The following is a 24,918-nucleotide window of genomic DNA, read 5'->3' as shown; positions in this document are numbered from 1 at the left end:
GTAATTCCGCATTTTCAATCAAATTTTATTTTGGCGGCCGTACATTTCCTTTTGTTACACACAATTTGATTCGTTAAAAATCATTGACAACCAAAATGGAGGACATGAAATATGCAAAGTGCCCGAATTACTTGAAAACATTTTAAATTTAATTTGCCAACGTTAGCATTTCTAGTTTTTTTTAAATATCACATAATTTCAGTTGTTTAATTAAACACAAAAGGCCAGACTGAGTAATTCATGCATACCCAAAGAAGACAAAAACTTTATAGTAATAGTTTGACTTAAGTCTCGGATGAAATATAAGTCAAAATGTACAAAAACGAATACCAGGTATGCTCTCTCTTTATTTTAGTTTTTTTTTATGTAGTTTGCAAAATAATTTTATGTCTAAAATGTTGCAAATGTGTGGTAGGTGCATCAGCAGATGCACTTAATGCAGAGATGCAAACAGTTTTTGACTGTCAGACTTTGGGGCCTATAAACCTATATTTTCACTCAAAAATTAAATGAGATACTATTGAACAAACGTTTAATTTGATTTTGTAGTATATTATAACCTGTGATTTAAAACAATTGTAGTTTTTAGCTGGTCATGCTATGTTTCCTGTGCGAAATGAAAATTGTGCATGTCATCATGTTGACTGTTGTTATTATAAAGTAATCATGATCGCCCCTCTTGCCATTTTGGGTTGAATGACCTTTCAGGTCATTTCTCATTTTCGTACAAGGACTGCTTAACAGCTTTATTAACTTGAATAGGTGATAGGTGACTGGTTCAGCCTTTTACGGGGTTTCTACCGACTTATAAATTTTATCGGCCATGACATATTTCCTGAACTTATCAACAATACATAATAGACCTCCTTCATAAAGAGCAAATTTCTAAAACCAGAAACATGATGGAAATACGTGGAATGGTTTGGGGCGAAAAGACTGTCACTGTGCGGAAATACTTGTTCTTGAAGCTAGAAAAAGCGAGGGAACAGGAAATTTACTTTTATTAAAGATGATCACAATTTAATAAACAAAATACTCTGCCGGGATCAACAGGGAATTAAATTTTGGCGGACCCAAGCAGAATTAAATATTGCCAGCCATCAGGTCCTTCACAGCAACGAGTTTTGCCGAACCTGCATAAATTCTGCCCTTAGGTCTGACGATGAGTTGCATCTCTGATTATGAAACTTTTAATAGAAGTAATTATAAGCTACATGTATCTAGAGTTCTTAAAACTAAATTGGACCAGATGACCTTATTCATATTAATGATGTCCCTATAATAAGCAGCAGATGCTGGTTATTATGGGTAGCCCAATATGTTGAATACGTTTAAATGGTATCAGGTCTGTTTTCCCACTGTTTCAGTGTTTCTTCTTTTAAGTTTTTCATCTGAATACAGAAAATTAATAACTGTTTGTGAGCACAGCAATGACAATGTCATCATACATATATACATGTAGAATCTGGGTCTGTTCACCCTGATTACCGTTCTTCCTACATGTCCTAGTCTCTGTTTGCCCTGATACCTGTTTGTCCATGGGCCAGGTTTCATTCGCCCTGATTTTATTTTTTTATTATTGTTGTCGAGTTGCATAATTTTAATATGAGCAGGCGTTACCTGTGAAAGAAGACAAAGTCCATATCAATTACATTTTTTTTAATTCTAACATATTTTAATGTTCAAAAAGAAACGGAAATACTGTAACTTGTCTGATGTTGTTTCTGTTGTTACTCATAGTCTCAAGACAAACGAGACTGAAAGTAAGAAAGATAGACATAGAGCATTTAGAGATTTCTGCTCAAATGCGGGAAAAAGTTAGAAAAAAAAGTTAACGATTTTGAGTTCATTAGTACGATGGAAATCATATATATATTTTTTAATTTTTTTTTTATTGATTTTTTTAACTGTTATACATTTAGGGTACATGTACTTTGTCCCCTTATTATTTGAACAGAATATGTTAAAGTTTAATGAAAAATTCACAGAGAATTTGTTTTTCTGCAATAAATGATATTTACCAATTGTAGAAAATAAATTTCAAGCAAACATTGTAATTTCTTGTAAAAAAAGGCCTGAATTGCAGCAACATATACATTGTATGTCCAATTTGTAATACTATTACTGAGAGTTTTTGTTATTACTGAATTTATTATATTCTATGTCTGGTGTGTAAATATCTAAACCAAACAAATAGTTCATTATGAACTATTTGTTTGGTTTAGATATTTACACACCAAAAATGTATTTGATGTTTTAATTTTAGGGAGGACCATACTTTGAAGTTCTAACACCACAAGGCAAAGATTCCCTTGCAAATTGGAAGTACCCCAGTAATGGGTTTAAAAAGGTATTCATATGTTGTTCATACCCGTAGCCAGGGGGGTTCGGGGGTTCGAACGAACGAACCCCCCCTTGAAATCAAATAAGCACTGTTAAAGTCAACGTTTTGTTCAAATTGTGACTGTTAAAGTCGAGTTCATGAGTCCAACAAACCCCCCTTGGAAATTCCTGGCTACGGGCCTGTGTTGTTAATAAAGTGTCTATGCTATGATACGAAATATTAAATGAGCATGCATATTTTTAAGCACTAAAAAAGCATCAATTCAGCTGTAATTAGTTTTGTGATGAAATTTTCAGCTCACCTGAGCTAAAGACTATATTGTTAATTAGTTGCATACTTTACGGTCATCATTTACCTTAAAATTCTTGACTATCTATTGACATTTTTTAATTATTATCCTAAAAAATTATGAGCAATTTCAAAACCCGTCAAATAAGAAGTTCATTCTATGATAAGAATATTATGGTTTCGTATTGAGTGTTTTAATTCCATTGGAAGCTTTTGAAAGTGCAGTGATATGAATACTCATTTCATTAAAAATCTTAAAATTCCAAAGATGAGAGTCAGAGACAGAGTTTTTATGATATACATTGTATCATGTTTATGGAATAATACATATACAGGTAAGTAGTTTGCGCTGAATACGGAAATTGTCATGAAGGGGATATTTTAACAAAGTAATATCATGAATATCAAAACACAAAAAAAAACATACCTAGCAAGAATAATACTTTTTAACTGATAAGTAGATATAGCTAGTAAATATTAACATAATTGAAGACTTTCCATGATAAGAAAAAATATCTCAAATTGTTTAATATTAATCAATATATAACTTTTGTATTGTTCAGGAATATGAAAAAGAAGTGAAGAGCTATGTATTTTATATTGAGGGGACTCCTGCTACTACAAAAATACAGATCCCTAAGGATCCAAAACAATCACGTAAGTTTATAAAATTACTGTTTTCAGTGTGTGACCAACAAGCATGCTGGTTTCACCAAGTTAGTATTTCTTTATGTATTACTCAAATTGTGAATTTCCACCATCTTACTCAATGTATAAAATTTTGATATCTTTTGTATTTGCTCCACATAGATTACCACTACCATGCAGTATATTCCAGAGTAAAATATTATGTCACAGTTTAATTTCTTTTTACATATATATATCAGTACTGTATTGGGAAAAAAACTTTGTATCAAATGACAAACACCATTTCCTAAAGAAAAAAGTGATGTGACTGATAAAAAAAAGAATCTTAATAAAAACAAAGGATGTGCTTCAGTTCTCATGAGAGACAGCCATTTTGTCATGTTGAACCTTTGTGTGACACATATTGCTAAGACAAGTTGATTTTGGGATAAAGATAGCAAATAACACAATGAAAACCCTATGGTATTGGTACTGACTTGAATCACTTGATATCTAAATCTTCCAAGGTTTATCACTACCTTTCGTAGTTCTAATATATACTTCTAATAGATATTCAAGTTACAATATGCATGATATGATGTGTATTCGAATTACTTGTCAAGAATAATTATCTTTATTAAAATTTACATAAATAATGCATGGTATATGAATCTGTGATAACCGAAATCATGAACAAAGGAAGATAACTCCAACTCAAATTTATGATATGTCTATCTAAATACAATAGTTTTTTTATTTATTTTTAAATTCACTGAATAGCAAAATGAAAGCAATCTTTACTGTCAGTGCTCACAAGCATTTTGATTATTATGTGATCCTCTGTATTGAACAAAATCATCTTTTTTTTCTATGAACAGTAACCCTGATACAGAGGTACCTGATATTACAGTTGTTTGTGGGTAAAGGCCAAGACTTCTTAATAGAACTAGGGTAAGTAGCTTTCAGTGCTGTCAAAATAAGTTTTAACAGAAAATTATTGCCTTCAAATGTGTATATTACACTATTTTTTTACCCGTAAATTTAAATTGCATTGGAAAGTTGTATATAATACAGTACTGCAAACAAAAAATGAAAGAATGTACATGTATCATACTTTTTCAAGTTCTTTTTCCCCAGTAAAATATAATAGGGGGGAGATAAGTTGCTGCTTAGGAATAATCCATTCATTGAAACTTGTTTATATCAAATAGAAATGAAGTCATATTTATCAATGTTTGTTGGTGGGTGCTCTGTCTTTTCCCATGACTTCAAGCTTATATATACATGTATAAATATGAAGTTTGTACATTTTGTAGTGTAACAGATTTAGGTAATAACAAAAGAAGATTGTTCCTATCTACAACACAGAAAGAAACCCAAGTAGCAGCATCATTACATGCCAGAGTTCCTCTCACTATCATGAAAAAACATAAGGTAAAATTATTTTAAAGATATAATACTATCTATTAAATAAGAGACAAAAGATACTGAAGGTAGAATCAAATCAAACAAGTCGAAGGGTACTGAATAAATCATATAAAGATAAAATGATACAGCAGAAAGGCAAAACACTGCATAAAAAACTTAAAACTAAGTAACACGAGCCACATCAAAAACTAGTTAATCTCACGTGCTTCAAAAGGTTGGCTGATTGTGCTCAACATGTAGCACCTGTCATACTGCTCGGCCTAGTACACATTTGATATCAACAATTCTCATTCATTTGTTATTTAAAAGACATTTTGTGATGTCACAATCAAGAAAAAGGGGATGGTAGAATAGCAGTGATTTTCCTGGTGTTTAGGGGAAGGGTCCTGGGGCCCATGCAATTGGGAAAAAAATTATGGTTTGGGAAAAATATGATTGGTCTTTACGACGGCGGGCACACAGCATAAGCCGTGTGCGCCTCGTTAGGGGAGTTTGGGAGCATGCCCACCAAGAAAATTTTGAAAAATTAGGTGCAAAATCCTGCATTCTGAGAAGAATTAACTGCATGAAGTGCCTACAAAATAAGCTATCTTTTTAAGGAAAAGGATTAAAAATAAAAGTTGAATGTGTCTGAGGACACATTTGCATGCACTCAAGCTTTGTAACTTTACTCTTGAAAGGTAAAATTCAACCTATCCCTTCTGATTCTATTTATAATGATGAGAATCTATAGAAATTCTAAAAAGACACATTTGAAATCTGAAGCATTTATTTTTTAGTTTTATTTAAAATTCAAGTTTTCGTTCATGTTTATTTTTAAACATGTCAACTAGTTGTTCCAGTTCTGTATCTGAGAGTCGGTCTTTTCCTTCGTTCACTTGTTTCATCAGAAGGAAGTCGAAACGACTTTTTGAATCCAAAAGCTTCCAGCTTCCGGCATTTACTACCGTCCGCCGCCTTTAGCTACTTTGTGTAATATTTGGAATTATGAGACATGATCTACGTTCATTTTGTTTACATTATGTCTCATTTTTTTGCTTTGTCATTGAATTATTCATTCGGATGTTTCAAGCGCAAATGTGACCAGAATATCGTAGATTGCAATGCAATCCAAAAAAGATTGCAAACCAATCATCGTCTTAAGTGAACAATAATGGTAACTCCCGAAATACCCCGAACGCTCAGAGATTTGTCAACAAAATAATACACAATACGGAGATACGACAATAACAAAATCTCGCGACGATGTCCATATACGATTGGGAATTTTAGAGCTGAAAATTGGGAAAAAAAGAGCATATTTCTCTTTGGGAATGGGGCCGAAATTCGGCCCCAAAATGAGGGTTGGAAAATCACTGAATAGGTATGATAATTGAAACATATTCCTTGTCATCCTTCACACAGAAATTTTGTAACTGTCAACCAATTCAGGATGGCTCCCAAAAAACTTCAAAAGGGATTTCTTCAACATTAGGCCAATTAAAATTAATTGATAGATTTTCATCCCCGCCCGCCCTCTGAAATCGTTCCGCCCCGAATTTTTTTATTTTGAAAATTTATGATTTCCGGATTTTGTTCATTTCCGTTACCGGTAAACGTCACTGATTTCGTTTCATTCAAAACTTCCTGTTTCAATTTTCGTTTTTCGTATTTCTTCGAGTAATTTAGAATGACTCTACAGATCTATGATGACAACATCATCTACCGAGAATAGAGATTGATTATGGGAAGGGCATAAAATATTCGGGTTCCGATAAATACGCTGTTCCAAGAATGTAAATCGCTGCGGCATGACACAAATTTCTATGATTAGAAAACCGTGGAAATTATTATTGATACTGTACAATGTCAATGACTTTGTGTCAGGAATTTTGGACTGTGAATGATATCCCAAGCTCAAGAATTGTGGAACACGTTGGTACAAAAATGACTGGATTAAAACAATTGACACAAGCTCGAACGTGTTAGATTTTTGATATATATTGAGTTCAAAAAGTCGGCAAACAGACACTTAATTAGATTTACCCATGGCTATTGTTTTTTTTGTTGAGAAACAGCAAACAACCTCTGCCCCAATATCCTCAATAGAGTCATTAAACACCTTCTTCTTATTGTTAAATTCATGTTTTACATTGTTATTATTATTTGCATCATGCATAAGAATCTTAAAAGCACCAAACCTTTTATTTTCAACACTGTTTGAATTTACATTTTATTCTGTACTCATAATTCTTGTGTTGCATACCAATGCATATTTGCTTCATTCTAAGAAAGCAAAAGTAACTTGGTGTAGTTAGTCCAACCGAAGAGAGCATTTTTCCATGTGTTTGCCTTTTACTAAAAAAAAATAGGTTTTTAAAGTGGCAACATGATCATGTACATGTAGAACAGTGTTTGCCAATCAGAGATATTAATTTTAAGACGTTGAAAAATTATGTACGATTCCTTGTACATGTAAATACATGCTATAAGCTTATTATTACTCTTGCATGTATGAAGGATAAGTCACAAGATGGTTTGATATGAAATAAAAAATAAAAAATAAAATCCTCCCACCCGCCCCATTTTTTTCAAAAATTTGGATGAAAATCTACTAATTAAATTTAGTTGGCCTTACCTTTAGTAGATCAAGTATGGAAATGATCCATTCAATTTGAATATTTGGTACCTGGGAAGTTTAGGGCTCTATATACCGTTTTGTGTCACAACTTTTATGAACTCACATTTCTAAGCAGAATCTAAAAAAAATCTATTGTAAGTATGCAGCTGTCCTTTATTTTGTTGTTGGTTTTTTTTGAGAGAGAGGGAAAAAGGAGGGGGTGTTCGGTTCCCAAACAAGCGTAAGTAAAGTTTATAGAGTCCTCCTACAATAAGATTTTGATTTTTGGTGTTTTAACGCCACTTTTAATCACCGCATTTAGGCTATTTCGTGGCGGCCAGTTTTTAATGGTGGAGGAAGCCAGAGTGCCTGAAGAAAACCACAGACCTTCTATAGGAAACTGACAATCCTAGTCAATTAAGATTGGAGTTGAGTGCACCCGCTCGAGCGGAGATGAACTCACAACCTCAGTGTTGACTGGCTAGTGATTACAGTATTAACTACTTAGACCACTCTGCCACCGAGACTCCTGCACATGAGAACACTGCTGCAAGTATACTATATTATTGTAAGATTTCCCCCTGTAATTAATGCTGTCAGAGCAGAAAATGCATAAAGTGTACATGTAGCATCAATTATTTTATTCTAGTGGTTGAACCTGTGTATTGATATGGTATCAATGGTAGGAGAGATATGGAGAGGACAAACATACAAAGCTATTGAGTCAATTACAGTGTCAGCCAATTGTAAAATAAGACGGATTTTCACAATGAAAACACAGCCTCCTGATACAGCTGGAGATGAAGGTATGGTATATGCAGTAATTCTAAATTCACACACAAATTCTTGTCTTGGTACATTGGTCATGTTGTCATAACATGGAGGACTTTGGTTCATATTCTAAATAAAACAAATTTGATGTCTCCTTATGTTGATGTATTCACAGTTATTGAACGATTCAAAGTTTCATTACTCTGATAACTGTATTGTATTTGAAACTTGGCCTACATGAGACCTAGGTTTATTGTTGCAATTTATGAATACCTAGAGCTAGGTAAATGTATATTAGTGCCAGTGGAGTCGTGTTTAATTATAATTCTATATAAACAAATCAGTTTGTTTTAGTAACTATTTAGGTGTAAAAAGTTCATGAAAAGAAAATCAATCAAAACAGTCTTGTCTTTTTTGGCATATAAATGATGTAATGTCAGATTTTAATTTTCAACTTTCTCAGGCTTCGTGTTGGCTTCTGAGTGTGATCAAATTTTACTGTGCTTCATTTTAATAACTTTTTTTAATTTTTCAGAACTGTATGGCTGTCCCTCTAGCAATTCAGGAGAGATTGATCAGATTCCTAAACAGTTCCAGATAGCTCCTGATGTGGACCAAGTTACACAGGTATGATCTGAAGTCTTGTGTTCTTTGTTCACAATTGGCAGATAGATACATTTTCAAAGTAAGATGTAAGAACTAAATTCTGTTTAATTTGTATATGTTTTATGATAAATTAATGAACATTAACATAATGTGTATGTACATTGTCAATTAGTGAAACACATTTTATATTTTGTACTGGGTGTTTAATTTGAAAAGTGAATAAACTATTTTTTTGTTTTATAGTTGCTGAATATAACAAAAATAAAGCATGCAGAGAGATTAAAGTCTGGTGGGGATGTTAGTCGTTCTTCAACATTGGATCTAGGTAAATATTTCAATTCAATTCCAATTGTTTATTTTGTGACAACTTTGGAGCAAACAACTCATGTGACAATAAAATAAACAATGCATTGTTGCCATCATATTTCTGTGCAATATTGTAGTCAATTTTGAACCTCCAAAAATGCTGTTTAATAATATTTCCTATAAACAAGGAATGGAGTCAAAATACTGGACAAGAAAACATAAAATCTTACTGATTTTACAATATATATTGTATAAATTTGAATCAAATACTTATAAATTAGTTATCTTTGGTTTAGAATGAAGAGGGTTTTTTTCAGGATGAATCTGATCTCAGGCAATAGCCCTGAGCTGAGATGTAGCTGAGCAACTTCCTTGAGTTGAAAAAAACATCTGATTATCCCTATTCTCTCAGGCAACTTCAATGATGTTGACTCATGTCATGACTTCCTTGTGCTATCACTCTTCTGGACTAAAGAAAAAAAATACAGTTTAATAGCTTGAGATGGAAATATTTTACACTTTAGACAAAATTAAATAAATGCTTTATTATCATTGCTAATATTAAATTGTCAGGTTAAAATTACCACTCTATTATAATACCGGTACTTTGCACCCTGATTGGGAATGAAAATAAAAAGGTTTTAAACGTTTTTTAAATGCATTAAAAGATATAACATGATTTTATGTTTTTTTAATATCAGATTTAAGTGGAAGAAGATCTTCTTTTACTGATACTAGCAGATACACTATTGCTTTTGGTACCAAGGTTGCTGTCAACCCAACCAGTGCCCGAAGAGGAAAAGAGGTATGTCTGTCTTATAAAAAAGAACTTAAATGTTAAGCCTCAAACTTTCAAAGGGATAAGATTCTTCTTTTATCATTCATTGGTTTATTAGTCCCCTACCGATGAAGTTGGGTAGATAAAAGTTGTTGACATTTTATAGATAAGTTACAAGTCTATATAAGTTTGTGACAAGTGAAAGAAAAAATATTTGAAACTATAATTATATTTGATTATAATCTGAAAATAGATATACATTGTATTACATCATATCTAATTTTAGTGAACTATTAATCATATCTAATGTTAGATTGTTTACCACACTTTTTTTCATCATGTTTGAGGATATTGATTGACAATTGGACTAGAGTTTAATCATGACAAGTTACGGATCAAGTTAAAATTTTGGATTCTGTCTGATAATTTTGTGTAGAGTTATGGTCCTTGGACTTGAAAAATTCACTTATATAATCAGTTTTCCACTCTGTTTTTAGTCATGCTTGAAGATATTGACGTGATATTATTTTTATTTTTTTACACCATGACAAGTTATAGAACACGTCAGCATTTTGTTCCAGTATAATGAGTGTTTACCCGGTAGGGGACTACGTATTGCCATGCAATACTCTCAGAATGCTTGTCTTTCATAGAATCAAAAGGAAAAACTTGGCAACCTTAAGTGCTTAATTTTCAAGTTCAAGTATTTTATATATGCTTGACTTTAAGCTGGACTTTATCAAAACCACAAAATCAAATATTTAAGAAAATGTATTTTTTTCAATCCATGAAAATTGATACCTTGGAATATAAATGAATCCAAAAGATGGGAATTTTATCTTCAAATTCTTTTGACAAATATGATTTTGTATTGGAAGATTTACTTAATACTTTTTGATACATAAAATTTAATGCATATAGCAGTATAGAGGGTAAATGTTTTAGACACTTGTCATGGTTTGAAAGGGTTTCATTTATAGAAATTATATATATGCATGCCTCATAAAATTGTTTAAAACATTTTGTTCACACTTTCAGCCTGGTCTTAATACAAGTAGAGGTCACAGAAATACTCATTCTAGAATTGATGGCACTCATTCAAGAGTTGAAGGTTTGTATTATATTTATAACAACAACAACAACAACAACAATACTTTATTTTACTTTATTATATGTATTGTGAAGTCTGCTAACCAGATGTATAGTTAAGCGTGCCGCTCGATTGAATTTTGAATACTCATTTAAAAAATATAGTTCAACTTCATGATAAAAAAGTCCATACATGTGTGAATCTCTTGTTAGTAATTCTTAATCTCAAGGTTTGTTAAGGAGGCTCGAGGGTATAAAAATTTCAGAAAAAAAATAAACATTTCTTTTTCATTTCAAATTGTTTTGTTACCTTTTGTAGTTGTTACTTTATCATATGGTACAAAAATTATTCAAAACAAACAATTCGTGTTGACCCAAGATGACTTTTAAAATGTATACATAGTTGAAAAAATACCAAATTATCTCCCTTTGGTGGAAAAATGCCATTTTTTTGCTTTTAAAATTGAAATATCTTTTTTAACGCATCGGTGACCTATATTTTTTAATATAATTTCCGTAGTGGCTGTACTTAAACTAAGTTATTGTAAAGTTTGAGCGATTTCTGTAATAAATTTTATTACTTCAACAGAAAAAACCCACCTTTACAAAAATGTATGCCTTTCGAAGGCAGATTGTAAGCGTAAATAAACGGTGACCCCACTTTTTATACGACCGCAAAAATTTTAATTTTTTGGTCGTATATTGCTATCACGTTGGCGTCGTCGTCGTCCGAATACTTTTAGTTTTCGCACTCTAACTTTAGTTTAAGTGAATAGAAATCTATGAAATTTTGACACAAGGTTTATGACCACAAAAGGAAGGTTGGGATTGATTTTGGGAGTTTTGGTTCCAACAGTTTAGGAATTAAGGGCCAAAAAAGAGCCCAAATAAGCATTATTCTTGGTTTTCGCACAATAACTTTAGTATCAGTAAATAGAAATCAATGAAATTTTAACACAAGGTTTATAACCACAAAAGGAAGGTTGGGATTGATTTTTGGAGTTGAGGTCACAACAGTTTATGAATTAGGGGCCAAAAAGCGGCCCAAATAAGCATTAATTTTGGTTTTTGCACCATAACTTTAGTATAAGTAAATAGAAATCTATGAAATTTAAACACAAGGTTTATGACCATAAAAGGAAGGTTGGGTTTGATTTTGGGAGTTTTGGTCCTAACAGTTTAGGAATAAGGGGCCCAAAGGGTCCAAAATTGAACTTTGTGTGATTTCATCAAAAATTTAACAATTGGGGTTCTTTGATATGCCGAATCTAACTATGTATGTAGATTCTTAATTTTTGGTCCCGTTTTCAAATTGGTCTACATTAAGGTCCAAAGGGTCCAAAATTAAACTTAGTTTGATTTTAACAAAAATTGAATCCTTGGGGTTCTTTGATATGCTGAATTTAAAAATGTACTTAGATTTTTAATTATTGGCCTAGTTTTCAAGTTGGTCCAAATGGGGGTCCAAAATTAAACTTTGTTTGATTTCATCAAAAATTGAATAAATGGGTTCTTTGATATGCCAAATCTAACTGTGTATGTAGATTCTTAATTTTTAGTCCAGTTTTCAAATTGGTCTACATTAAGGTCCAAAGGGTCCAAAATTAAACTAAGTTTGATTTTAACAAAAATTAAATTCTTGGGCTTATTTGATATGCTTTATCTAAATATGTACTTTGATTTTTGATTATGGGCCCAGTTTTCAAGTTGGTCAAAATCAGGATTCCATATCAAGTATTGTGCAATAGCAAGAAATTTTCAATTGCACAGTATTGCACAATAGCAAGAAATATCTAATTGCACAATATTGTACAATAGCAATTAATTTTCAATTGGAGTTATCTTTCTTTGTATAGAATAGTAGTTGGTAATATATGTTGGAAATTTGCCAGACATGACTATGATGTCATTTTCTATTTTTATTTGCCAATAACTTTATGTAAATAACTTCATTGGAAATTTGCCAATATAAAATGTTGCTGATGAAGCTTTTTTTCCTTATCTTATCTAAAAGGTTTTTAGATAATGTATGTTGGCCATTTGCCAGACATGACTTTGATGTCTTTTTCTATTTTTATTTGCCAATAACTTTATGTAAATAGCTTCATTGGAAATTTGCCAATATAAAATGTTGCTGATGAAGTTTTTTTTTATTGTTTTATACAATGAACAATGTATATTCACTTTTACTACCAACCAATCTTTACCACTTTACCATTCAGTGATAACAAGCACTTTATTTTACATTTTAATATTTTATGATGTATTTAAACGAGTAGTTATTGTTTCAAACTCCATTAGAAATTTGAATTGATATCAGTTTTGGAAAAAGGGAAACGGGGATGTGAAAAAAAGGGGGGGGGGTTAAATTTTTCTCATTTCAGATTTCATAAATAAAAAGAAAATTTCTTCAAACATTTTTTTGAGAGGATTAATATTCAACAGCATATTGAATTGCTCAAAGGCAAAAAAAAACTTTTAAGTTCATTAGACCACATTCATTCTGTGTCAGAAACCTATGCTGTGTCAACTATTTAATTTTAGATTTAAAAAGTTTGAAGAAGAAATCTTTAATTGATTTGTAAAATCTTGACATTTGTTTTGTGTAAAAAAAACCATGTAATGTCAAAAAGTTTTTTACAATCCAAATTCAGAGCTGTATCTCGCTTGAATGTTTTGTCCATACTTGCCCCAACTGTTCAGGGTTCGACCTCTGCGGTCGTATAAAGCTGCACCCTGCGGAGCACCTGGTATATTTTATTTTTCTATTAACTATAAGATAAAGTTCATTTATAGAAAAATATAGAGAAATCCTATATAAATGATTTAGACCCGCGAACCCCCTGAAAGAGAAGCAAGGAATACTTATAATTACCAGATACCTAAACTCTTTTAAGTTGAAAACAAACTGACAATGCAGCGCAAAAATCCAAAAAAAATGATCTAAAGACAAATAACATTTTACAAAACACAACATAGAAATTATAATTGATGTTAAATTTGAAAATAACTTTTGTCAGTGACATGATGTCTTCAAGTGAGTAATTAACCATATCATGCTGTATGAATATGACAAAAAGATTACATTTTTCCAAACTATATATGCTTTGTCACTACACAACACAAGATAAACTTGGTAGTATGATTAACAGATGTTATTAAATAAAGTTCTTTTATTTGTTAAAAATTGTTTTAAAATAAGGTTGTTTTCATTTGTTTATTAGATGGCTACGGAGGAGGCCAGGATTTATCAGCAAGTATAGTCAGTAAAGATGGTCTGATGTCAGAGGCAACAAATCAAGTTTATAGTGCTGGATCAGTAAGACAAGACCATAATAAATCAGTATTACACCAGAGACAGCATTCTGATCCATTAACCAAAGAATCTTTAGAAATGATCTCTAGAATAGGTATATATTGATCCATATAATCAGAATAATCTTTGTTTTAATTGAAAATAATCTTACCTTAGTTTGTCAAAAGAAAAGTAAAATTTATGCAATAATTTGTTAACAGATTTAAAGACAATTTGATGGCATATACAAATTTTAATTTTTGTGATTGTAAAACAAAAGTTTGTTGAAATTCCTTGAATCAACGACACTCATTACACAATGCATATAGAAAAGAAAGAAAAAAAAAAGATGTTTGTACCTACAAATTGGGCTTGATACAGAAAAAGTATAGAACCATCCTATTAACATAAGTTTTAAATCTACTTATGACTAAAAATTTGCTTGATCATATACTTAGTGAAATTCATTTTAACTGACATTTCAAGCTCAAGTAACTTTTGTCTAGTATCAGGTCAAGGAATATTTCTCATATCATGTGTTGTGTTGATTATTTCAGATGTAGATTTCAGAAAGTTCTGGTTACTTTCATTTCATGTTTTATGAAGCTTATTAAGTTTATTGGGATAAGTGATCAAATGTTTATAAACAAAAGATTAAAAAAGTTTACCCATTAGTAAAACAATATTGCTCTTGTAGTGTCAACATAGTATAGTTCATCATAAAAGATTTGTCATAGATTTTAAATACTCATTACAGGATAGCTAAGTTATTGGATGAAATGTAAAAGATCTATTGACATTTAACAATGTTATACAATAAAATTATAAAATCAAGTCTAAAACTTAAAATTTGATCTTTTCAGAAATTGACAGACAAGATAAAATGATTGTACAGCCACATCCACCACGAGAACCTTCATCAGACAGACACAAGAGGAGACAGATACGTGTTAAAAATGGTCTAAAGAACTCAATTAAAGACAGAGTAAATAGTGCTGGATCTGCTAAAGGTAGTACACAAATAGGAGACTACATTTAATTATTCTTAAACGATAAAATATCTAAAACAATATCTTTAAACAATAACTATTAGTTTACAAATTGATTGTAATCTTTTTAACAAATGTGTGTTATCATTTTTTATACAATTTGTAGAAAGTGAAATGGTATAATCACTATTATAGAATTAAATGCCTTTTAAAAGGAATTTATTGGTGTATAAACTGAACCAATTCACTCACAAACAAATAAAAGACCAAAGGACTTTTATGATATGTTTGTGAGTGACTTGGTTCAGTTTATACACCAATAAATTCTTTAAAAAGGCTTTTAATCCATATAATTCTTTAAAATTGGAGATGAGGAATAAAATTTCAAGTCTCTCACACATTAATTGTATATTTGTGTCATTGAATTAGCCTGGCGTACGAATATATATTTGTTGGTTAAAGTCGTATGAAACCTCAAATTAAAAAAAATGATGCATATCATTTTTATAACTAAATGGATAGTTTTCATTATTAAACTTATGTACATATACTTTTTTCTGAAGAAAATTCTTTAATTTGTCCATATTCAAAATAAGTTTATTTTTTTTAATTGCTTGCTTCCAGGAAGCAATTCACCGACATATTTTCTGTATGCAAAGTGACCTTAGCGTGAACCCTCTCGTAAAAATCTGGTGTCCGCAATAGGCATGGATCTGTCACTGAAATAAACTATTGTCTGATTGTACATGTTAAACAAGTGCTTAATATCCATGCATTTTTGTTGATTGTTTACTATAAGGTGACAATAGGTAAACTTCGGAGTCAAAACACAGCATTTAGAGAGCTGCCATATTTGTTAAATCATAACAGACAGAGAGGAAAAAAATGACGATTATATGATATATTTGCGTAAAAAAAGATAAAATCGTGCACAGAAGACTACGTTTATGTATATATACATGCATTGGTTCAAGTATTGGATAAACATTTTTTTTTACCAGTCATTCGTTTCATATGACTTTTATGCCAAAATATGTACTCCATGAAACTTGCCTTCTGATAAAAAATAATCTACAAAAACTCTTTTTATCATTTAATGAAATTTTTGTGTTCATTATTCAATTTAACTATTAACATAGAATGAAAAAGAAATTTGTTAACGTCTAGCTGGATTGTGTTATTATTGACGCCATCTTGTTTACATAAGTTACGAAAAGAAGTTCTGTTAACGTCGTCTATCGAAAATAAACAACGTCAAGAACAACTTGCGAACTTGTGCAAATCATATAAGAAATATTTATGTGTAAACATATAACAAGCAGTGTTTATGTACCAATTTATTAACAAAATGTGTGTGAAAATAATTTGATTGTTTTGGTTTGTTTTTCATAATTTACAATCGTTAAAAACCAAATTACATATGATGAAGAAGAAAAATGTGATGGACAAAGAAATAAAAATTTAGAAGCTTTGGTAGAAATAAATAAAATGTGTTTAGTAACAATTTGTATATTTTTTTTTTTTTTTTTAAATCGTACTGATTTTATGTGCTTATATTACAGATGAAAATCAGAATTCATCTCCACAGACTAAGTCACCACCAGAAGCTAGTCGTGTTCTAAGTCACTTAAGACCAAACAGGCAAAGAAGAACATCTTCTGAGTCTGAGTCCCTTAACTCAGGTTCCCCTAATGATTCAGGGGTAGAGAGTAGGCCATCATTTGCCAGCAAAGCAGAGGATATATACACTAGAAAGAGTGGAGGTAATAAATCTTGCTGACTTCTAAGTATGTCCTTAATCTGTCACATTGGAAAATAGGTCCTAAATGTGGACAAAAAAAGAGTAACATCAATTAAAATTCCATAAGGTGGGAGATAACTCTGTAAAATAAGCTAAACATTTTTATTAAATCCTATTGTTAAGGAAATGTTAAGCTTCTCAATGATCAAAACTGGTGCCTGTCAAACGGTTTTGTATCAAATGTAATTTTTTCTATAAGGTGTGTGGTTTATTTTTTTTGAAATTTTTATATTTAAATTTGTCAAACGGTCAAAGTAAATATTTTAACAACAAATTATAAAAATTAAATGAGCCACATTAATTTTAGCCAAGGTGTTTGGTACCACATTAATGCACTTGAAGAATCATTGAGATTGTCACCTTAACTTTTTTTGGTACTTGTATATGAATATTAAATTGACACTAGAGTATCATTCAAAAGGCTTCAATACTGGCCCCTGCTACCTAAACATGTACTTGGCAGTTTTGCTTAACTTGTTACTTTGTTTCTCTTTGACCTCTGAATTGATAAGGTTTCTCTTTTTCCTGTTAACATGTTTTACTGTTAAATTGTTCATAAAGTATGAATGCATTAACTGTTATTAAAGTTAAATTTTAAAGTTTAAAGATTGAAATGACAAAATTTCTGGAATAGCTTTGTTTTGTTTAAGCATATGACAAAAGGTGCAAAATTGACACAAAGTTATCTTACATTCTGTTGTTAATTGCAGCATCAACATTGAGTTCAATTTTTGGTTAAAGTTTTTTTTATACTTCAATATCTTTGTAAAACCTTCATGGAATGTTATGGAACTTCCACAGAAGCTTCTTCATTATCAAGATGTAGCACCTTGAATAAATATACTTTAAATTTTTTGTTACCTAGAATATAATGTAAGGAATTACCAAGGAGATGGTAAAGATATGGATGAATCTGTAAGTAATGTGATAGCCATGTTAAACAGAGAGGATGTGCTAGATATACATGGAGGTCATTCAGAATCAGACATTGAGGATGAAGGCGGAGGAGAGTATGAAGAAAGTGATGAGTAGGTTTATATAAGGCATGAATTCATTGGTTGTTGAAACATGAATAATTTGCAAATGTATAGAGAGTTTGGTAAAAGTATCTATATTTTAATTTTAGCTGAAATGAATTGAAAAGAAATTTAGTAAGTATTTAAAGAAGCAATTAACATTGACACTAGATTTACATAAGGACATACAAAATTTAGGTATGACTTGATTAAACATATCACAACCACGAACATATCAAAAGTGCTAATACATTCCATTGTAGGTGTAGACTAGGTGTTAATGATCAAAAGTGTTAATACATCCCAGTGTAGGTGTAGACTAGGTGTTAATGATCAAAAGTGTTAATACATCCCAGTGTAGGTGTAGACTAGGTGTTAATGAGCGAGCAGTTTTACCTTTGTGCAGATTCTAACATCTTTCCATTTCAGTGAAATTGAGGAAGAGAATAATGAAATGTTTTTGTTTGTATCCAAACCTAAGTCAGCTCCCAAGAGGCGTTTATCTCCAAACAACATAGTTGATAATGATGTAGATCATATAAAGGTAAGATATCGACTGTATATTATTATTTATAATTATGTTTGATGTATTATGACATTACAACTGTCCCGTCAAGCAACTGAAGACCCTTAAAATGTTTTGAGTATAATGAAATGTTGTGTAAACATCAATGAGACATCAATCCGTATTTTAATGTCAGTTTTTAAAAAGCATTATAATTATGTTATCCATAATGAAATGATTATAAAAGAACATATTGTATGTTAAAAAAAATGTAAAGTTTTCATTGAAATGGATCGTGGTAAAATTTGTAAAAGTGTTCAAAATAATTTTGATGAAACATTTGTCAGGTAATTACATAGAGAAAATGTTGGATTTAGTTCTTGTTGTAAAAATCTTTGCATTTTTATTCAGATTGAAAATACGGAAAATGCTGAAGTTCAATTTCTGTCCTGTGAACAAGTGCATGAACATAAATTGGTGACTTGTTCATAGCTTGGAATACAAATAGTATGAAGTCAAAAGGATTAATGGAACAAATATCGTATTTTTGTTCACTGAATGATTTTAAAAATAGAAATCTTTAAAAAATCTGTCAGCAGCTTTTTTTATGTTGTATTTTCCAGTTTTATCAAACTTACTTTTATTGCAGACTAATACAGTTTCAACAAACAAAGGACATAGAAAAGGAAGTAGACCCACATTGTCAAGAGGTCCAAAGCCTGAAGATGATTTTCATAATGGCAACCAGTCTAGTAGTGATGAAAATGACAGTAAACTTAGAAAAAAACTACCTGGGTCCAGGCCAGCTAGTGGCTCAAATAGTAGACCTCATAGTGGTTCGAATAGTAGGCCACATAGTGGCACATCTCTGGGTCGACCAAACAGTGGTACATCATTAGGTCGACCTGGAAGTGGTACCTCTGGAGGAAGGCCACAGAGTGGCACAGTTGTACATAGACCTAATAGTGGCACATCTAGTGCTGGTGCTAGTCCACAAACTAATAGTGATAAACGGAAAAATAAAACTGAGAAGAAACCTTCTAAAAATATTGCCTCTAAAAAAAGCAGTACTACAGACACAGGATTTTCTGAAATTAGTGTGGGATCTAAAACTTCTAAAGATACAAAATTAAATCTGAAACCTTTGCAAAATGGACCTAAAAAGGCCAGTGGTAGTCCAGAATTAAGTGCTAGTCAATTACAAGATCCTTTAGAAGCAACTCTTACAAATAGGAGCATTTCACGTATGAGTCGGAAGTCTTTAAGGGAAATTTCGCAGGCAGATGTTAGAAAGTCAATAGCAAAATCATCTGAGGTAAATATTTTAGTATGAAATTGAAACTGGATTGGCACCCTTTAATAGTCAGCCAGAAGGTTTAGTTATTTTTGTTAGTTAATTTGCATCAAATTAAGCATGCTACAGGGAAGACAAACATGTGTGGATCCTTGTAGTTATTAAATTGTTTTGATTTATTAATTATGAGGTTTATTTATGATGTTTTAAACAACATAAGAGAGCAGCTTATCAAATTATGAATTTTAGGTCAAAACATTTTACTAGAAGAGACAAAGCCATTGTAATGAGAGTAAAACACTTCACCTATGGTATCTAAACACATCCCATTTAATGGCTTATCATAAAACGTTGGTGAAGGTATGCTTTTCTGTATGTTTGACATTTAAAATTAATGTTATGTTTAGAGTCTGAATGAAGTTGAGTATCACTCCTCCTTTCAATTGTCTGTCTTCCATATAGTAAAACAGACAGTATACCATAACAAAGATCTTATTATGTACCAAAGACTCATTCTAGTTGGCAACTAGGGCTAAGAAGTTGCTTTCTGTTCTGTCACTTCACTTTTCCAAACCACTAAAAGCAATGTGATGTCAACCTTGTTAAATGATATTTAAAGTTTTATAAGTAAATGAATTAGATCATTAATTAATATTAGGCTGATAATACATTCTTTTAAAAAGTAAAATCAGAAAAATATTGAACTCTTGAGGAAAATTCAAAAAGGAAAGTCCTTAATCAAATGGAAAAATCAAAAGCTCAAACACATCAAACTAATAGATAACAACTGTCATATTCCTGACTTGGTACAGACATTTTCTTATGTCGAAACCAGATTTTATGCTAATCTGTTTCTTTCTCTTTCAGCCATTGTTACATAAAAATTAAACTCTATTTTGCCATTTCAGAAACCGTATGATTTTGCAAAATACCAAATAGCAGAAGTAACTGATTCATTTGAAGCTAGAATGTTTGAAAGCATGAAACGTCAGAATGAGGATGCCATGGAAGATGTTGTGCCATCACCAAGAAAAACAAATTCTATCAGTCCAGCTAAAGGTCCAACCATCAATATTCCTATGCAAGGAGATTGTCCTACCCTTGGTAATGGTGTACTTTATGACTTATCACCTCATGCTACAAGTGATGAAGATAGTACATGGCAGGCCCCTGTAAGTATCATATGAACAAATTTATCACAAGTGTTTTAAAGAATTTATTTATGTTGATGACATTTTAAGAAAGTACCTGATTGATGAAAACAAAAGCAATCAAATTGAATAAATTTTTTTATGAAGACATCTTTATCTTGAAACATTTCATAGTTCATCTTTGCAAGATGGACATTTAAAATGTTGGTTTGCTGTCTCATTCTATGTCTTTGGATGTATACCTTAAATTTATAGTAAATATATTTTTTTGAATATTTTGTCTAATTTCAGCCCAACAATCCACATAATTTCCAAGATGAAATGAAAGGAAGGTTAAGCACAGACACCATGTCATCCAATCCAAGGTAAATTTGTAAGAAATTTTTTATCAAAACAATTGGTATTTTGGGTTGAAATAATCTGTAATACTCAACAGATAACTCGGGGTCCTTTCTTTGTAAAGGGAGATATGTTTGTTTTAGGCCAAGATGAGATTTTCAAAAAATGATAGACAAGACAGAGTTTACAATGCTTGTGTTCAAGAAGCACAGGTATGTTTGTAATTTTTGTCGAGCCTGTGACTTTTGTTCCAGAAAGCTCGACATAGGGATAGTGATCTGGATCATTGCTTTAGCTAACTTCTTCAAAGCTATATATTTTAGTAGGTGAAAGACCTGGATGCTTCATACTTTGTATATAGATGCCTTATGTTACGAAGTTTCCCTCTGATACATGTCCATTGTCATTGGCCTCATTTTCATGGTTCAGTGACTACTTGAAAAAAAAGTTCAGATTTTTTGTAATGTTAAGTTCTCTCTTATTATTAGTAATCGGATAATTTATATTTGGTATGTGCGTAGGTTGCAAGGTCCTCATGCCTGTCAGACAGTTTTGGTGGTCAAGTGCACATCTCAGATACTATAAGCAATAGGTCTAGAATATTCGGTGTATGGAAGGACTGTAAGGTGGACATGTCCAAATGGCAGGTATCATCTGTCCTTGTCAGACCTTATTTTCATGGCAGAAATTTTGGAAGGCATAACATTTGGCTTAAAAATAACACTATTTTTTTCAATATCATTTGTCACATTTATGAATATGCGATAGTTGTAGTGAAACTTTATATTTAGGACTATCAAGATAATATCAATGATTAGTATAGAAGGCGCGACATTTCAGCATGTGGACTCTTATGATTTCATTTGTTATATTAAGAAATTTCAATTGTTCTCTCTTGTTTATTTATAAAATATTGACTGCAGAAATAATTTCTTTTCTACAGGGATTGGAGTGGTGTATTTAGTCCACCCATTATATTACCTCATGAACTTGCCAATTCTACAGAAGATTTCTCCATCAGCAGCACATCACCAACTAAAGGTAAATGTCTCAAATTATAGGTACTGAATAAGTTTGAACGACTATTTTAGTTGCATTTTTGCTAAATAAAAAATCTTGTCTAATCTTTATGTTTATCAGTTGTTTCATATCAACAAGTATTTCATAAAAATAATTTCCTGCAAGGATCAAAATGCTAATGCAGAGTTTATGACACGACTTTCATGAACTTTTTTCTTTATAAGCATGGGAAAAAAACATAAATTATATATTAGAATTAAATTTCATTAATGCAATCTAAATAGACTTTAATATTTGTAGACTGGATCATCTGCTAAACAAAATATTGGACTAATTAGAATTTTCATTACTTCAACCATCTATTTTTCCAACCAAAATGATGTGAATGAAAACTCTTTTTTTTTATAATTATTTTATAGTGAAAACAATGAATTTCAAGAAAATCTCCCAGAATTGTAATGCCAGAAAACAACTTTTTTCAATTTTGTTCAGATATTATAAATTATGTAATGTAATTTCATCTACAGAGATAAGTTGCTTAGACATTTTAAGTACCATTGAACAAAAGATAATTACAAAAATTGTTGTTTCCATTACAGATCAGAATACAGGAAGAACTCAAGACACAGACACTGAAGAAGAATTAGATCTGATGTATGATCCATGTCTAAACTGTTATTATGATCCTAATACTTGTAAATATTATGAACTCATTTGAATTACTCAGTCTCACCTGTGTAAAATCAATGTCATCCATCTTTTATCACCAGAGACTATAAAAATGAATACCAGGGGCAGATCCAGCCATTTTCAAAAGGGTTTTTTTCCCACCCAAGATAAATGGAGGGATTCCAACCACATGTCCCCATTTAAATGCATTGATTGCTAAAAAAAAAAGCAGTTTGCAACCCTGGAACTGAATAAATGCATGTGTATGTGAAGTAGTTTTTTTTTAATTTATGCAATGTACTTACCAAGCATTTTCTTATGATCATTGTACTGTGGTAGAATGAAATTGCATGTTAATGTTTGTAGAATGCTAGTCATTAAGCATTTAATAAATATTATATTTCAAATACTGGAGGACATACTAGTAGATCAATTTTAAAATTGCTCTAAGTCTCATTGCAAATCTGCACCATAAATATTCCTTTATCAATAGGTGTTGATTTCTAAAAACTTATAATGGCTGATGCAATAGTATGAATACCTGTCAATATTTGAAAACCTCTTAATTGTGATATGTGCCATAATTATCTGTGATATTTTTATTTATGTATGTGAAGTATTTGTTGGATTACATTTTGTTTTCTAGAATGTTGTTACTGTGTATAGGTTACAAGTAACTTTATGCTCTGATAACAGAGTGAGTATTATATAGCAGTTTTATTGCATTTATCATGAATTCAGCATTATCTATTTTTGTCAAAAACATTAGATTTTTAATTCAAAAGCATTTTATTAATAATGTCAGTGTCCACAGGATCATCAAAATTGATTTAAATTAAATGCAACAAATATGAGTGATGTCACATGATTTAACTGTCTAATTTGCTATATTTGAATACAACTTAAAATAAGAAACGATTTTTCCATTTTCCAGAGTGCCTGTACACTTTCAACCTATAAAGAAAGCCACATTTTGTTCATCTCAAGGCCGTTTTAAATTATAAATGTGTTTATGGTGCAATTAAAATCTATATAGAGAATTGATATTGGTAATGTTATATTGTTTGTGTATGTGTATATCCCCCAGCAACACACAAACTATTGAACGTCCTTAGCATTTCACTTAAATATTGCACAAAAATAAGATATTGTGTTTCTTTGTCTTTATAATTCATATATGCAAATACACAACAAGAAAAGCTGACTTGAAACAGTTATTTCTAAGTAAATTTTCCTTGTTTTAAAAACACACGTTGGCAATAAAATACAGCTATTTAAAATTTTCTTTTGGTTTCATCATCATTTCTTATTCTTTTTTTATGAAGTGTTTTTTTTTCACTTGACATGTACCATGTACAATTGTGGACATTTCAGCACATCAAGCTAAATGTTTAATCCCTTTATGAAATATAGGTAAACACACTTACATCATGTGAAAGGCTCTGTAAACATTGTAAAATATGTGTAAACCTTTTGTGTAAAGTACTGTATAGCGGGTTATTTTCATAGGTGTAAAATTTTGCGATTTTCATTGAATAAGATAAAAGAAATAATTTAGCGGTTATTATTTTATTAGATTCATAACTTTTATCAATACCTTTGCTTGTCCACTTTTAAATGGGCTGAATTTAATTTGGGGATTTTGTTCTATCCGCGTAAATAAGAAAAAATTTACACCCTGCGAAAGTAACCTGCTATGTGGTGTGTGTATATATTTCTTTAAAGATCACTTGCCACCCAAGTCATTACTTCATAAGACACCATATAGTATTATGTAATTTACATCGTTCAAAATGAAATGTGAAAAGAAAGAATAAATAAATATGAAAATGACTAGACTTTTCTTTCACAATCTGTCAGACAACCAACATGACATGCTTAAAAGAAATATTACACTTCTATGAGAACAAAAAATTCTGTACATTCACATAATTAATTCCATTCTAATGTGACTTAACAACTGAGATTTCCACCATCTGAGACAATATACAACCCAATAAAAT

General features: G+C 31.0%; 1 protein-coding gene across 1 annotated transcript; it reads left to right on the top strand.

The window, feature by feature from the left end:
* Positions 1–72: 72 nt before the first annotated feature.
* LOC139487712 (protein CFAP20DC-like) lies at positions 73–24,748 on the top strand. Its single transcript, XM_071272734.1, has 20 exons — positions 73–333; positions 2,267–2,350; positions 3,196–3,289; positions 4,138–4,210; positions 4,576–4,693; positions 7,936–8,092; positions 8,593–8,684; positions 8,907–8,988; positions 9,671–9,774; positions 10,786–10,858; positions 14,061–14,246; positions 14,995–15,141; positions 16,683–16,883; positions 17,787–17,949; positions 18,367–18,481; positions 19,092–19,757; positions 20,645–20,908; positions 21,179–21,252; positions 22,170–22,267; positions 22,846–24,748. The coding sequence occupies exons 1-20, from the start codon at positions 313–315 to the stop codon at positions 22,962–22,964; spliced, it is 2,931 nt and encodes a 976-aa protein (XP_071128835.1). The 5' UTR covers positions 73–312; the 3' UTR covers positions 22,965–24,748.
* Positions 24,749–24,918: the final 170 nt, after the last annotated feature.

This window comes from Mytilus edulis, chromosome 1 (assembly GCF_963676685.1).
Source record: "Mytilus edulis chromosome 1, xbMytEdul2.2, whole genome shotgun sequence".
Classification (NCBI taxonomy): Eukaryota; Metazoa; Mollusca; class Bivalvia; order Mytilida; family Mytilidae; genus Mytilus; species Mytilus edulis.
The sequence above is the reverse complement of the archived record's forward strand: the minus strand, read 5'-3'. Positions and strand labels throughout refer to the sequence as shown.

What these genes read in the sequence shown, in the direction of transcription:
- LOC139487712 (XM_071272734.1), top strand. Translation starts at nt 313, where the DNA reads ATGTACAAAAACGAATACCAG. An exon ending in TGTACAAAAACGAATACCAG is followed by an intron (nt 334 to 2,266) that starts GTATGCTCTCTC and finishes TTTTAATTTTAG; the next exon opens with GGAGGACCATACTTTGAAGT. An exon ending in ATGATGTAGATCATATAAAG is followed by an intron (nt 18,482 to 19,091) that starts GTAAGATATCGA and finishes CTTTTATTGCAG; the next exon opens with ACTAATACAGTTTCAACAAA.